At 40.3% G+C, this 17,611-nt stretch overlaps 1 protein-coding gene across 1 annotated transcript in view; it reads right to left on the minus strand.

The window, feature by feature from the left end:
- dnah9 (dynein, axonemal, heavy chain 9) overlaps window positions 1-17,611 on the minus strand; it is a 160,630-nt gene that overhangs the window by 69,884 nt on the left and 73,135 nt on the right. The window contains exons 49-55 of the mRNA XM_062443156.1: window positions 12,787-12,948; window positions 11,485-11,681; window positions 9,210-9,372; window positions 8,752-8,875; window positions 6,932-7,074; window positions 3,548-3,709; window positions 3,052-3,285 (exon numbers count right to left, since the gene is read on the minus strand). Coding sequence (XP_062299140.1) covers window positions 3,052-3,285; window positions 3,548-3,709; window positions 6,932-7,074; window positions 8,752-8,875; window positions 9,210-9,372; window positions 11,485-11,681; window positions 12,787-12,948 — 1,185 coding nt within the window. The remainder of the gene's footprint in view (window positions 1-3,051; window positions 3,286-3,547; window positions 3,710-6,931; window positions 7,075-8,751; window positions 8,876-9,209; window positions 9,373-11,484; window positions 11,682-12,786; window positions 12,949-17,611) is intronic.

Raw genomic sequence — 17,611 nt, forward strand, 5'->3', positions numbered from 1 at the left:
GCAATATTACTACCACTATCATTAGCATTACTACTACTACTACTATCATTACTATTTCTACTATCATTAGCATTATTACTACCACTATCATTAGCACTGCTACTGCTACTATCATTACTATTTCTACTATCATTAGCATTATTACTACCACTATCATTAGCACTGCTACTACTACTATCATTACTATTTCTACTATCATTAGCATTATTACTACCACTATCATTAGCACTGCTACTACTACTATCATTACTATTTCTACTATCATTAGCATTATTACTACCATTATCATTAGCACTGCTACTACTACTATCATTACTATTACTACTATCATTAGCATTATTACTACCACTATCATTAGCATTACTACTACTACTATCATTACTATTACTACTATCATTAGCATTATTACTACCACTATCATTAGCATTACTACTACTACTATCATTACTATTACTGCCACTTCTACTATTTATACTGCTAGTATTACTACAGCTACAACTGTTACAACCACTACTACTACATTTTGTACTATTAGTACCACAACTGCATTTACCACTGCAACGATTATTATTACTACCACTGCTGCTACTACTGTTAGTAACTACTTCTAGTGTTTGTACTACCAGTAGTATACCTAATACTATAACAACTACTGATACAACTGCTGCTGCTACTACCACTATAACCACCACTACAACGACTACTATTACAAATAGCATTATTTCTACTGCTACCATTAACAACATTAATCCTTTTTGAATTGGATTACATGTTGCAGTAACATACAAAACACTTCCACTGGACATGTAACATAAAGCTGAAACATCAAATATATTCAGGCACAAAGAAAAAAACAAAATAATGTAAGTAATCTGTAGAAAAAAAGATGAAACAGCCAATTTAAATCATACAAAGCCCACAGACATAAAATAAGACATAAAAGGGAATGTTAAAATAGTAACATATACTCTGGTGGTAACGTGACTGTGCTGTATTATGCAAAGAACAAGATATCTATTAGTCCATCAGGACAGAGACAAAATAAAAATGTGTTATGAGGCAGGATTTTTAAAAAGAGACAGAGCCAGCAGTCTGAATACTAAGTAGAGGATCGTTCTAAAGCAGATGTGCCATTACAGCAAAAAGCTGATCATTCCTTGAATTTTACCACAAGTCTGCAGCAGTTAAAATGTCCCATCTAGTAGCTCTTATAAGCCTTTTGGACAGTAGGAAAAGTCAATGATGTAATCCAACACCTTTTCTCATTCCTGAAAGACAAATACGTCAATATATGGAGATTTACACTCACCATGGAATTTATGTTTTTTATTGAGGTCATGGTGGGAGGTGGTGTACATTATATCGAAAAGCAAGTCTTTCTTCACCCTACTTTTTAACACACAAAGGGAGCAAAATATTATCTGGAATTTTCTTCCCAAAACAAGATATTGACCATTAGATTAACAGCTGACACTTACTGTGAAAACTTTTCAACTGCAGTGATTCTCAACTTGAGTCCTTGGCCTTGGCCTTGCTTTTCATTCCTGCCAACTAATGACAACCAATTTAAACCTGTGCTGTCAGGAGAATGGCCCTCATTACCTGGTATGGTAGGGAACCAGCAGTACTCATGGTCTCAACAAACACTGAAGGATCCACTGTGTGGCTGAATTAAAAGAAAGTTATCCTTTTTGGTGTTATTTCATGGTTTGCTATAGGTCAACTATGGGTCAAGCGAATTCTGTTGTAGAGATTCAGGAAATGTGAACTTTGGCAAATATTTTTCTAGCAAGTAATTACATTTTCCTTTAAAGGTGCAGTGTGAGGTGAGGTTACAGACTGCGACCAACTGAATACCCCTCCCCTCCCCTCCCCTTCCAAGCATGTAGGAGAATCTACAGTGGCTGCAAAAAAAGTGAAAGACCCTCTCTAGAGCCAGCATTTGGTTTGTCCATTCTGGGCTACTGTAGAAACATGGCAGTGCAACATGGCGGACTCTATGGAAAAGGACCTGCACCCTGTGTAAATATAACGGGTTCTTTGTAAGTTAACAAAAAAACAATAACTTTTATTTTCAGGTGATTGTACACTAATTTAAACATACTTATGAATATTATATTCTTTTTTTGCCAAGTCTGTTCCACTATGGAACTAAATTCTACACACTGCACCTTTAAACATAAGCAAAAGGAATTACTCCAGATAATTTAACATGTTTACAAATCAAATAAAGGACAAACTTTACATTGAGTAACAATTGTTTGATAGCAAGCTCATTCCAAATTATGCAGCATTTCAAAATAAAACACTTCTGTTGGACTAATGATGTTAATTTTGGACCAATTAATGTCTTTGTCTTGTAAATGGTTGCATGTATTTAGCACAAACAAACTTTCATTGTACTGCCTGCTTATTTAAGCCAGTTTCCTTGCTTTTGGGGTCCATACCAACTTGAAGTCACATGAATTCTAAAATATATATATTATTGGTATTTACATATGGTGATTTTTAAATTAAAAGTAGTTTTGGGGTAAGCTTTACAATTGACATGTAATCCATTTGGAGCTCCCTCCACAGAAAATATGCCATAGTCAAACCTGCATTACAACAACTTCGTAACTGTTCACAACATATACATAAATGACATTACAAGGTCCATTTAGTTGCCATTTAAGAGCTGTCAATCATATCACATTATTTCTATCACCAGGTGGAGTTTTTTTGTCCATGTTGGCTTAATTGTTTACACCAGATATAATATTTTTCAACTTCTTATAGACTGTTTCCAAGAGTGAAGAAGCAAAGTTTAAGATTAGCTCTTCAGTTGTTTCCACTATAAGAATTTTGGGATGTAAATGTGTGGTCATGTGCCACAAATGCTGAAAATTCATGATAAAATGATTTAGTTGCAGAAAGAATTCATTCGTAGAGCTTTAGATAATCATACAGTAGCTATAAAACCATGAAACTATTAAAGGGGGATATTCTGTATTCTGTATAAAAATCCTGGAAAAAGAGACATACACCGAGACAAGCATTAAAGGTCAGTACCTGAGTAGAGGTGGATTTGAGCTTCTGCAGGCCGTTCTCAAGTCGTTCCATCTTTGTAGTGAGGTCTTTGCTCTTCTGGCCCAGCAGGCTGTGATACAGCTTGATGAGTTCCAGGAAAGACTTGGGCGTGGTGTAGTTGTAGCGCCGCTCATTAGCCAGGTACTCCTTGGACGTCTGATTGACGCTCATGTGGACGTACGCCATGAATTTGCTGACTGACTCCTTCACTTGTGGCTGTAGGAATTACAAGTCGCACAGCTGGTTACCTCACATTTAAAAAGATGACTGTGTAGATTTGGTGGGAAAGCAATATTTCCTGAAAGCTCAGGCTCTGAATTTAATTTACGGTGGATGCTCCGGTCTGCTCTTGAAATTAATATCACATCGCTTGTGTCACGGTGCCTGACATTTGAAATTATATTTTCAGAGTGTGAACATCATTTTTGTGGGTGGTTTCATCCCTGTGTGTGTATATTAAACTATGAGCCGTTCTCACTTCGATGTTCTCCACCTCCTGCAGGAACCTGAAGCTGACCGACTCCAGCGCCTCCTGTGGCCACTCGTGGAACCAGTCGATGGCAGTGCAGTTGACCACCGCGGGGAACTTCCTGCTGCGAACCCTCAGTTTATTACCGACTGGAGAGAAGCACAGAGCCACCTGGGATGCATCCAACACCGCACACACACACACACAGACACACACCAAAGTCAAAGAGAATTGAGTGTTAGGTCTGAGACAGCATTGAGTGGGATCATAGTCATTTTCTTTTCTTCTGTGTGTACAAGTCGAGTCACACGCAGGGAACTCCTGCTCTGATTAGCACTTCTTCACGGTCAAGAAGGGGGCGGGAGGGGGGGACTGTGAATTAATTATTTGCAGCTACATCATTAAGCAAATAAAGCCTCCAGCAAGCATGTGAATTAAAAGACTGTGGTGAGCTCTGGGCTACGTCAGACTGATTTTTCGCTGTTGGAGGAGAACAGCTGGCGTGATGAGAAGCTCAGCCAGATGCTCCATGACATCAGACTTAAGAAAAAAAAAAAGAAAAGAAACAAACAAGCAGGAGGCAAACCACATACACTACTGATGATAAATTAACTGGAGAAAGAAAAGAAAGTGCTGTGTACTTATTTGACATTTTCTGTGAAGTTTGTTGGACACGCTGAAGCTTCACCTCGCTGCTTTAAATCAGGACTGTATTTATTATTTAACATTAAATACTTCTCATTTATTTTGTACAAACAGTAGTTCACGGCCCCCTTTTATACAAATCCGTTTCCACTTATAACCTCTATCACAGGCTTCATGCATGGCCGGATTAACCTGTCAGGGGGTCCATGGGGCAGAAATGAGCAGTGGGCCCCTGGTGAACCACACAGTAAAATACACCTGGCATCTTAATCATATTATATTATAATAAAACAGCTCTGCAATACTGCATGTATCAAATATGCAAATTATGTGGTAATATTATCAACTTAATGTCAGAATATAGGCCTGTCACAATAATTGTTATTGACTTATTGCACAATAATGTAAATATCATGTCTATATATGAACTTATCGTATGATACATGAACATGACCTTGATTATTTTTTTACCTCATTTCCCCACTTCACATTAGCAGCTAAGAGGCTATTCATGTCACATTGGCTAAACAAGTAGTGTCCTCCATTCCTCACTGTGTACGTCCTGAGTGGAGACTGTAGAAGAATTAAAGGTAAATAACTCTGTCCCCAACCATAATGGCAGCACCCACTCTCCAATCCCATCCCCCACCCCCCTTGAATTATTATGCTTTTATATTATCATTATATCAGTGGTATAAAATTATCTTCAAATGACAATAATATCGTTTATCGTGATTATTTCTTAGACAATATATCGTCCAATATAAGTAATTACTGTGACAGGACTAACTGAATATGGACTTTTTACATTTACACAATGTTAAAACTCTTCCTGGCTATGCTTGGTGAAGCTACTGTGAACACAATGATTGTTTTAGAAGAGTGAAATTAAAACAGGGGATGTATTATATGGAAGACTGCCAGAGATGATGCTCTCTGCTATCTTTACATGCAGGGACTATTTTCACCAAAGCAGTCTCTGAAGCATATAATCCACTCCCTCCCTCATGTATGTATGTATGCAGAGAAATGCCAATATTTACTCACAATTGGCATGAAATGAATATTTAACAACGCATTTCATGTGTTATATAGTCTTTGACTTCATGCGAATACAGCAAAATGTTTTTCTTCTTGTTTGCTTATGTAATTTCTTTTTTACAGTCTGTGAGGCAGGATAATAAATGCTGTGGTTTTAATTCTGTTAATACTAACTACTGAAAAAATACAGATACAGAATCAAGACAAGATGGCATGCTGTGTGCTTGTATAGTAACTGAAATGAGGAAAGTACTTGAAAAAAAAAATCAAACATGATGTTTAACATGCTTGTAAAAGACAGAAATGTCAGTAAAACAACTCTGAACAGTATTGGGAGCAGTTCTGCTTCTTAAACATTTTCACTGGACAAACATTTTTGTGGATAAACTAAATAAATTAAATTGGCACCAATCTGATTTTCAAAAAATGCTTTTTTTAAATCAAGAGTGGTAAAACTTGACTGGTTGCAGCATCTCCAATGTAATTATTTGTTGGTTTCTTAGTCCTGATAGTATGTAGAAAATCGTTGAGGTCTGGATGGTTAATTGGATGAAAAAAAACACTTGAATGACCGCACAGGCTCTGGATAATTATCATGGGTGTTCTCCAATATTCTCTGACTTTTTATAGATAAAAGTATTCATTAATTAAAAAATAATTCCCACACTATTTTACAAACTCTGAACTGAAGAGGACTGCTTTCTGCTACTGTACACCTTTCTATTATAACACATCTTGAAGTTGGAAACACTCATTCCATGTTTGACTGTTGTATTAGAGCAATGTTAAAAGGCCTGAAGATGTAACACTGTACAGTATTTCACAAGAAAAAAGAATATTATTAGCATCTTATTAACATTATTATAATTTTCCTTCTTAGTCATCATCTTTCAGCGCTTTAGTGACATCTCACGACTCTAAGGAATGATCGTACTGATGATTTGCATTTTGAGCCTGGTTTGCAAACTGATGCTCGGCATGCAGAGACACAAACTCTCAGCATGTTTCCAGCCAAACACTCCGAATAAGATTAACTACAATTTTCAAGGGATTGCCCCCTTCCTTCCTTCCATCCTGACAGACAATTTTGAGAGACCAAATAGTTCGAATCCACTCTTCACAAGCCTGTGCCCATAGGACTGCCTTCCTCATTTATTCACTCTTCAACCCAGGGGAGTCTAGAGCTGGGAGCGAGGCGGGGGTGGAGGGTGTGGGCGGCGGCGGCGGTGGTGGTGCTGGTAACACTGTAATAATGACAGGATAAGCAAACCCCCCGGAATCCCTCTCTGTCCCCAGAGGGAACAAAACGGCTACACATTGGTGAAATTATCTTCAGCTAAACGCCGGCTTTTCTGCTCACAGCGGTGATTTATAACGACACCCGCCGCCTCCGAAAACATTCAAGTTCATCTGAAAATGTCATGAAAGAAAATTGTCTGGGGAGAGGCTTTATTATAAAGCCAGATGTTTATCCAAGTGTGTGTTATTTTAGAATAGTAAATTAGAGTGTGAGGCAGAACACTGTTGCTATATTAAGAGTAGGTGGAGATCAAATACACACACGCAGCTCTACGAGAGATTAATGACAAACTTTCTCCCTGAGGAGCGCCATGGAGAACAACTTTTCTCTGGATCATTAGTTGTGAAATTCGCAGTAACACACAGCTCTTTGTCCTGTACTTGCACTGACTGTCTTGACTGCTTCACCTTGAGCTGTCTGCGAACCCGGTCGATGAAGAACTTCCAGCAGTTTTCCCTCGTATCCATCAATCCCGAGCCGCGCACCTCTGGCCTCACGCTGCCAATGATGCTCTCCACTTCGTCGTCTGGGAACAGGTCAGGAATCTCTCCTTGAATGAATAAAACGATCCACGTTACGATGCGCAAGGACTGAAGGTGTTTTTGTTTTTTTTGTGAGCCTTTCTGATGTGAGAACGTTCCTATCTTGTTAGGATCTGACTAATAAGACCAAAAGTTGGCGTATTAAACCTTTGAACCTCATTTTTAATGTCTTTCATTATAGGCTTGTGGCATAGTTACTGTGTGTCCCGCAGGGCTCTAGAAATGACATCATATTGCATGTGAGTAGCGCTTTCTGTTCTTATTAAAAAACTGGAATTACTTTTCTGCAATTTTCACACTTTGCAAAGTTATCAAGTGGGCTGGATTGGATCCTTTGGTGGGCAAGTTCTGGCCTGTGGGCCTTATATTTGACACCCCTGCTTTAGAGCATACTGCGCTGTTTATAGCGGCCCCTTGAGGGTAAAGTTTAAAAAAAGGGGAGTATTCAGAAGCTTCAGGTTGCCTACAGTATAATGACTGCATACAGATTCTGCTAAATAAAATCAAGGTATAGTGTAGTGTAAGCTACTTGTTCTGTCAGTACAGTACATTTCAGGCTCTATTGAGACACATGATGTATACATGTATCTGTAGGCTGAATGATTCCTAGAATGCCATTATTGTTAGCAAAGCTGTGTTTTAGTCTCATGAGGCAACAGTCGCCCCTGTGGAGGCACTGGCACAGCTGCCTTTCATGAATGTTGTGTTTCTTTGTTTGTGTTGTACGTTTGTTTTGTTTATCCTATACTCCTAGAGTCTGTAATAAAGTTGATGATGATGATGATGATGATGATGATGATGATGATGACATGCTCCAGCTGACTATTTATGGAACAAAAACAATAAATGCAACTTGCAACTAAACTAAACTAAACCAAAAGTAACTAAAACTAAACTTAAACTTAACTAAACTAAACGAAAAGTAACTCAAACTAAACTTAACTAAATCAAAAGTAACTAAAACTAAATATAAACTTAAACTAAACTTAACCAAAAGTAACTAAAACTAAATATAAACTTAAACTAAACTTATCCAAAAGTAACTCAAACTAAACTTAAACTAAACCAAAGATAACTCAAACTAAACTTAAACTAAAAGTAAACTTAAACTAAACCAAACAAAAACTACCTAAAACTAAACTTAAACTCAACTAAACCAAAACAAAACAAACTAAAATTAAACTTAAACCAAACTAAACCAAAACTACACTAACTAAAACTAAACTTAGGCTTAACTAAACTTAAAGTAAACTAAAACAGACCTAAAACTAAAACTAAACTAAACCGAGGATATTTTCAGTGTTCCAGTGATATCAGAACCATGTTGATTGGACATTCTGAGTGTCAGTCATGTCAACAAATACACTGACAGGGCCAAACAGACTAAATCTATAAAGATAAACAGAATCCATATTTTCTCATTATCATTCAAGTACACAGTGAATTCTTTGTTGTAATGTTATATTCATATTTAATAACAGCATGTGTTGCATCCTTCACATGCAGAGTATAAATCTAGCTGTGAACCTTGCGTGCCATCCTTCACAATGACACCCTGTAAGTTGATGAGTAATGCTGCAGGAATGGCGCTGCAGTGATTTGTCGCCGTTGCGAAGCAAAAACATTCCTCTCTCTTTAAAAAAAAAATAACATGACACGCAGTAATTAGTGAAGCCTGCTGTTACCCGATGCCAACAGATCGTTGACCAGAACGAGGAACTTCTCGTCTGCCACTTGGGCGTCAGTCATTAGCAGCACGGTGCCAATATTCTTCACGCCAGCTTTGATGTAGAGGGATGCCAGGTCACTCTGGGTGATGGAGTGAAAGAGAGAGTGAGGGAGAGAAAGAGAGAGTGGGAGAGTGACACACATAATGAGATTGGGGCTGTGAGAGGGCTAAAGATTTGTTATGTAGCAAGTGATACATGCCTGACACCTGCGAGGATACAGTGTGGATTATCAGTGCTGTGTTTACATATTGTAGGGATTATGTCTATATTTCACTCACACACAGCTCAGTTTTTACATTTAAATTCAAACCTCACCTGGCTGGCATGTTAAAACTTTTTAAGACTTAATATGAGACTAATTGACTTTTTCAGAAGGATGGGGGGTTTTTTTGCAACGTAAATCCTCCTCGAACCTTGAGGTCAGCGATACCGTATCCTTTTCTCAAGGTGATCTGGAAAACCTCCAGATTGGAGATGAAGGCGGCCAGCCGGGTCAGACTCTGCTTGCCGCTGCCGCCCACTCCGACCAGCAGCGCGTTGCCCCGTGGAGACTCCAGGATGCGGTTTATACGGCAGCTGCGTGTGGAGGTGCAGACAGTGGGAAGGAGGAAGGAGGGGAGGAAGGGTGCGAGGGAGGGATCGGTGAAAGGGTGAGATGAAAAGGTAAGGGGGAGGCGAGCCGGATGAAGACAGTGTCTGACTCATAAGGCGAACAAGCACAGGTAGTTTCTGTTTCTTCCTCCCTTCTCTCTCTCTCTCTTTGTCCATCATCATCCTCATCAGTCTCTTTCATTCAGCACAAAAAGCATTAAACATCGTGCTACTGAGAATATTTATGCCCTCTGTGAAACTAGATCAATACTCTTGTCTCTACATTCAACATTGATTACATTTTCATTTTTATTGCTGCCTCTTTTTTTACCGTCTGACACTTCAACTATTTACAGTGTGCACAACTCAGCTTTCTTTACTGTTTCCACTGAAATACCAACTGCTTGTATTGTTTACACAACTGACTACTCAATTCCCTGCAGGATTTAGACTTAAATTTTATATACTCAATGTTTACACTTTCACATCAACTTACCCATACACTACATAACACTACCCTATAGATACTACTTAAAACTGACACTTCAACTATTTACAGTGTGCACATTTCAGCTTTCTTTACTGTTTGCACCTCAAGTGCTTCAACTTAAACTTAAACTGACCAACTATTATCATGTGAAAAGAATCAATATTTTATAATATTTTAACCTCTTTATAGTTTGTTTACACTTTATTCAGAAAATGTGGCATCTCTTATTAATAATGATGAGAACTTTAATTGCTACTGTATTTTCCTGGTAGATCATTCGGGTTCATGATGACACTATGTTGAGTGATAGTAAGGGACTAACTAGCATTAGGTCAATTAATTGACCTTTTTATGATAAAGGAGCTTTTTTTTAATGTGAATGGTTTTATCTCAGATATCAAATAATGGTCATGCACAATGCAGTGATTTTACCTACACATTATCTCCCTCCACACATTCTTCCCTTACTTAAGTAACTAGTCCCTAATTGTTCAAAACAGCATGTTATCCTGTATTCATTTGCCTGTATTAATGAAATAATAAACCTATATTAATTTGTTTGGCTATTTGGGGACAGTACAACAACCTGTGAAAACAATAATGAGATATCATCACTTTATCAAGTTGATATAAAGGCAAATAGGTTAGCCAGCAGACATGAAGCAACATAAGCATTAATTTGGAGTCCCGTTTGTGTCCACCTGATACATGAAAGTCCAAAACTCACTCTACTTTTAGCTCCGTTTTGCTCTCCACCAACTCCTGAGAAAACTATGTGACGCTTTTGGTGTGAAATTTGACAATTAATTTCCTGCAGGACAATACTGTCTATATTTATCTACCAGTTCCATGTGTTGCTGGGTAGGCATTGTACAGTGGCTTTATTAGCACTCTTACACTGAAAACAGCTGCCTCCTGCTGCTACAAACCAGGTTGATGAGAGCCGTGGGACTGAACCAAAACAGTAAAGTAAAGTCTGTAAAACCAAAAGTGGAGAAGTGTTGATAAGTCTCTGTGGTTTTGTTGCTGCCAGTAACCCCTTTCACATTATACTGTATGAAGTCATTTGATCCATTTTAATATAAAAATATTGATTAGAGCAGCTTTAATATGCTGCTTTATGTAGTGATTGAAGAGCAAATACGGGTATTTACATCAGCAGGGCTGTGAATCCCACATATACACATTGACTAACATAATAATATGAAGCCTAACATTTTGAATTACTATAGGACATTACTAAGATGTTTTTTCTAAACTTATGGTGAATTCAAAAGGGGGGAAATTATAGTTAGGGGGTTTGTTTTGTATTTGTTGACACTAAGAAAACTGCCTCAAATGTGACTTGTGTCTTTTATATTAACAACCTAACCTTTGCTCCTCATTCTTGTTAGCTGTCATGATACATGCTGCATGACTTTTTACAGATTTTCCTGTCTCTGCTTTTGACAGTCTGTAAAATGGAACTGTTAATCCTGAAATACCTGGGAAGCCAGTTGATTTCCTTGACAGACAATCAAGAAAACTGACAAAAAACACTATCTTTACCCTCCTCGTCTCCTCCCTGGTGGGTTTTTTTTGTTTTAAAAAAAAAAACTTCCACTCACATGTGAGCCATGGCGTCCTCAAACAGAACCAGGTTTAGTGTGGCGTTAACCTCATTGTAGCTGTCCAGCACTTCCAGCAGGGTTTTATTGAGGCTGCTCCAGGACTCTGCGGCCATGTACCTGGCCTCCCCCAGCCCACGGGCAAAGTGGCAGTACAGGTTCATCTCCCTGGTTTGCTCCAGAGTCTCCTCCATGTCCTCGGGGAGGGAGGGAAGGACACACACACACACACACACACACACACAGACACACACACACACACACACACACACACACACACACACACACACACACACACACACACACACACACACACACACACACACACACACACACACACACACACACACACACACACACACACACAGCAATGGTAAACATACAAACCAACACACTGCCCCTGTCAGCATAACATTACCGTTAAGCCTAAACAGTCTGGACAGGGACACAGCTGAATATCACAGCTGCGCACAGGGTGACCTAGTTCATTTTCACCCTGGAAACTATTGGGCCCCCCGAATATTTCACTGGAGAGATTTCATGTCTCTTAAGGATGCTTGTTTTCTCTTCTAACTTTCACTGGCGTACAGCTGCCGAGGCACGTTTGACGAGGGAGGAATTTGTTAGGAATTCACATCTATATTATAGCACATTCTTCATTTTCATAGTATCAAGTGCGCTTCCTCGCAGCGAAACGGTCTCTAAAGGCTTTCTTGTTTGCGTGTAAAAATAGCAGGAAAACATGCTGAATATTGCTCTGTGGCACAGGGGCAAATTGTCATAGGTTTACAGGAGGTGCCAGCTCTGAATAATGTATTCTAGAGTGGGTAAGATGATTCTCTCTCTCTCTCTTTCTCTCTCCTTCTTTCTCTGTGGGTGTGTGTACACATATACTTGTCAGGTTCTTCATTGTGGCATGACTAGTGTGCGAGCGATAGAGCCAAGAAAGGGTAGTGAGGGGAGCAGTGGACAGAAAACCATTAAAATGTTTTCCAATTTGCTGGGCTGACAAGCGCAGACCCTGACAGCCAGACCCCCGTACCACACTGATTAATATTCTCTCCAACTCTCTCCTGGCCCTCCATCCTGTTCCCTCCCACACCCCACCACCCTCCCAACATTCCTTTTTCTCCTCTCCTCTTTCTCTTCGCTGTGTTGGCCACTGATGTCCAGATCCAGACAGGCAACGTAATGATCCCCCCCCCCCCCCCCCCCCCCCCCCCCTTCTCACCCTCTCTACACCCCATCCTCCAGCTTCCCATTCTTGTTTTTTTACTCCGCTGAACTTTGTAAAACTCTCACCTCGTAGAACTTTTTCGCCGTCTCCGCCTGCAGCTTATCAAAGACCTGGAAGTCCTGCTTCTCCACCAGCTTGTCTCTGTAGACCCGGGTGGACTCGTGCAGGTAGATTTTCAGCAGGTCCGGCGGGGCTTTCAGACACTCGCCGGTACAGAAGAGGATGCCCTGAGCAGAGAGGAGGAGGGGGAGGCTTAGAGTTTCATTCCAGAAGCTGATTTGGCCCATTTACACTATGACAAGGAGGAAAATATATAGCGCAGTCACTGTGTGTTAAATCAATGGATACTGAGTGGGCAAGCTGTTAGTAGGTGTGTCAGAGAAATTCCAGAAATAATAACAGTACTTTCCTTTCATCTCGCCCTTTTGTCTCAGAAGTATTGCTGTATGTGGAGATAAGTTCTGTGGGTTGGTGTTAGAAAAACTGGGGAAAGTTAAGGACAGTCTGCATGTGACTGTAATGCTTCGAATAAATGTTTCTCTTCAAGTCTACAGTCATGCTAATGTTAACCTAAATGCTAACGTCAGCTCAGGTTACACTGTAAACCTGTTAACAAGCTTAAAATGACAATTCTAATGTGCTCATGTTAAGCAAATTAAATATTTAGCATGTTAGTTTAGCGTGTTAGCATGCTAACATATGTTTCATGAGATTTGCTGACACTAAGAAATTGTCTTTTAATGTGATTTCATTTTAACAATGCAACACATTTTAGATTGAACTAACTCAACCCCTGCTCTGCATTCTTGTTAGCTGTCATGCTACATGTAATGACTTTTTACAGATTTTCCTGTCTGCTTTTGACAGTTTGTAAAATGAACTGTTAATCCTGAAATACTTGTGTTAGCATAACCATAAACCCTGCTATCAGGCTCACAATGACAAATAAAATGTTTACCATGTTAACCATCTTAGTTTAGCGTGTTAACATTTGTTTTATGATATTTGTTAAAGCTAAGAAAACTCCATTAAATGTGATTTATATCTTTTATTTCAACAATACAACACATTTTAGATTTAACCAACCTAACCTCTACACTGCATTCTTGATAGCTGTCATGATACATGCTGTATGACTTTTTTTACAAGTTTCCCTGTCTCTGCTTTTGACAGTCTGTAGGATGGAACTGGGTTAACATAGCCACAAACCCTGCTAACAAGCTCACAATGACAGTTCTAAAAATGTACCATTTTTAGCATGTTAAAATGCTAACAATTGCTAATTGGCACTAACCACAAAGTACAAGCTGAGGCTAATGGGAATGTCATTAGTCACCAGATTTTTACAATTTATCCTGTGGGTGTCAGTATCAAATCTATTTTGCAGTCCATGCAATAGTTGTTGAGATATTTCAATCAAAAACCACAAATGTTGGGGAAGTGGTGACCTGCACGGGAAAAAAAGTTGGCTTATGACCGAAGTTAATTCCTGGGGCCAGCAGTAAAAATCTAGAAAAAAGCTCAAGTGGAGGTGTGAAGGTGTATAATAATGTGGTGTTAGTGACTAGGGCATACTTGTTAAGTATAATAAAGGTTAAACGTTTGTAGAAAAAAGGTGGCACTGGAGGCAAACAGTAGGAGTCCTCTTCTGGGGACCATGATGCCTGTATAAAATTTCAAGGCAACCTATTTTTCAATTCTAGATGAAAGTGTTGGCCAACTGCCCAATGGAACGACTGACAAATAACATAACTAGATAAATACAGAACAGTGGTTCTGTATCTGTTCTTCATGCATGAATACATCCTCTGCTAAAAAAAAAAAAAAAGCTGAAACTGAAACAGAAAACCATAACAATGAGCAGATTGGGTAGCGGATGATCGATGATTAATGTGTCTCTGGAGGATGCCTGTGTGATGCGAGGGCTTTCCCACGGGGCCAATCATGACGCAGCCGGGCGGAACATGGCACAATCTAGGTGCCTCTCATAACAGGTGCCGTATAGGATGAGGAGAGGGACGAAGAGGCACCCAGGCACTGTTTGTTCCCCTCTGCGCGCCGTCGCCCAGGAGGCACAGGCAGCAAGCAGATGTTGTGTGTTTCCAGCCCCAGAACTTATTCTCATCAACAGAATCATCTCCGGGGGTGAAGCCAGCTGAATCTGATCTGCTTTCATATCCGAGCCCACTGAACGTGACAATTGGCTGCTAAATCCACTGTGTAATGATGCAGATGGGAGGTGTGCCGGCGTGGATGTGTGTACAGAAGACTTCAAACCGAGCCAGAATCATCAACGCTTCTCCAGATCCACAAAAAGTCAAGATGTTTTCCTCGAGCACGTGTGAATGATTGAATCCTTTGTCTTTTAATAGATCTGTCTTTTTCTACTTTGTTTCTTTGTTTAATGGTGTCAATCACAACCACTCGCATTTATCGTATAAAAGTGTGCCTGAGAAAAATAAAACACCATATGGCGACTCCATATCATACTCATGGCTTAGCTGTTCATCGAACCAGTTGAACAAATGGCAACGTGCTAAGAAACTGAGGAGGGGGACAACTTTGTTTTTTCCTTCTATCCAGCAGACTTTGGCAGACTCATCTCATCCTGAGTCCCTGATCTTTCATTGCTTTGTTCAAACTCAGAAGAAAGGGGATTAGAGAGTTCTGGGTGTCTGCATGTATCTGTCTGTCTGTGTGTAAGTCTGTCTATGGTGGGCACGGTTCCCTCATAGCCTGACAGCTGCTCTGAGCCCAAAACAATGCTTCCCTCTGCTAACTAATGCACCCAGCTGACTCTCCACCATCCAACATCATACTGCGAGCTACATATTGTGCAGACAGTACAGTTCGACTTCAGACTCTGGCGTTCTCTTTCTTGTCTCCTTCCTTCTTTTTCACTCTGTCCATCCTTCCCCCGGCCTCCGCATCTCCTCCTTCACCTCTTGAGCTTTCGAGGAGCTCATTTAGGCTGACGTGAAGAAGACAGGCCTTCGGATATGCCCGCTGGTCATGGCAGAGAGCGAGCATTGGTAAACAGCTCTTTGACAACGCTCCCGGTCGGATGCCTAACTGTTTGTCTTGCCCTATTAGTGGAATTTGGCTACGGCGCTTCGCTTATGGTACGTCCAATTTAACATCCACCGGGCGTGATGATCTCCCGATGTTTAGAGGGAGTAGACTTATGTAGAAAGTATGAAAGAGGAAGATAGAGCACTGTGAGAAAGTGAACAAATGGAAAAAGTGCATTAACTGCTACTTAAATTTCAATATTCCTTCCTCTGTCCTGTGTCTGCCTACCTGTGTGAGTGGAGACAGGTGAGCTGGAGTCAGAGCAGAGTCCCTCCAGGTGCAACCTCTGTCATAATAAAGACCTCTACTCATACTCAGCCCTGCCAGATCCACATGGACAGATCGTAGCCTCTGTATCAGTCACTTTCATTATTTATTTGCCTGCATTTATCCTGAGGTTTTTTTTGGTGTTGCCTGTTTCCTTTTCCAGTCCTGTCTGCTCTGGTTCATCAGCCTTGGACCCCTACTCCATCCAGTTGCCATGGACTCGGCCCTGTCCGTGTCTGTCGACGTCCAGCCTGTTACCAGAGCCGTTGGACGTTCCTGAGCCCAATTTTCCCAGTGACCAGTCCAAGCTTCCTACCTGTGTCCCATTTCCCTTCCTCCTTGAAATAAATACCTTGTCCCTGTCTCCTTGACTCTGAGTGTCTGCACTTGGGTTAATATGCTCTGCCTCTTACTATTCAACAAAAACTCTAACCTGAGAATTGTCAGTAATCAGCAGCAACAATACTAACGATGCAACCTTGACTGTTTTCTGGACCCAATTCTTTAGTCACATTTTAACACCTCACACAAGCTCACAAAGAGCCTCTGAGCTCAGCTTTCTGGCTCATTAGAGTGGATCATAATGAGACGGTTGCCTTTAGCTACATCTCTGAGTTCCGAAACTTTACACAAAAAAAAAGAAACACAACAAAAAGAATCACAAAAAGTACCCCCAATTATTTCAGCTTAGCCAAACATCTGAAACGTCAAACTAGAAAACACTGAGTGACAACCATTTAGGCCCGGTGCTCGAAAATTAGAGGAGGCGTTTGTACTGTCATGCCAGATACTTTCTTACTTCTGAAGGTGTAAAAAAAACAAAAACACACAGAGGTACAGTGGGGGAATTACGGCTGAGGCAGAGCTGTGAGCTGCGAGGCTGCTCACCTCTTCCCAGCTGTCCTAACGTGTTAGAGCCAGGAGCTGAATAAGTTAGGCAGAAAAACTTCAAACGAGCTCCATGAGTCCCTCACTGGCTTTATTTATATTCTCTCTATGGGTAGTGAGGGGAGCAGCCAGACAGATTTGACAGCGTTTCCTCTCTGTGATTACTTGACGTCCGGTCACGCTGTGCAGACAACTTTAAAAAAACAAAGACTTCAACAACAACAAACAGGCAGAATAAACTCTTCAAACCTCGGCTTTACAGTGTTATGGTGCAGCTTAACTCCCTGCTGCTTAAAGGCAGTATGTATGCATGATCAAGGGCCTGGAGGGTAAGGTCAGTAGGGTCATCAGGGCTCGAGCTTTGGGAAGGTAATTATGCGTAATCTCAAAGTGCAGAAGGCTGGCGTCCAGAACAAATCAGCTTATTATAATGTCTAAATAGCAAAATAAGGTCAATAAAAACATACTGAGGGTGTTTTCAAATCTGCATTATTTAGGCTGGTTGAGTGAGTCTCTAGTTGGTACACTTAATTTTGGCAGATCTGAACACAGCAATCGTACTTTGGTGCATCAAAACAACCACACACAGAGGATGTTGTAACTACAGTGAACACTGCCGCATTATAAATAATTGTTTGCGCTAAGCACCACTATACTGTTGTG

The sequence above is a fragment of the Scomber scombrus genome, chromosome 21, assembly GCF_963691925.1.
Source record: "Scomber scombrus chromosome 21, fScoSco1.1, whole genome shotgun sequence".
Classification (NCBI taxonomy): domain Eukaryota; kingdom Metazoa; phylum Chordata; class Actinopteri; order Scombriformes; family Scombridae; genus Scomber; species Scomber scombrus.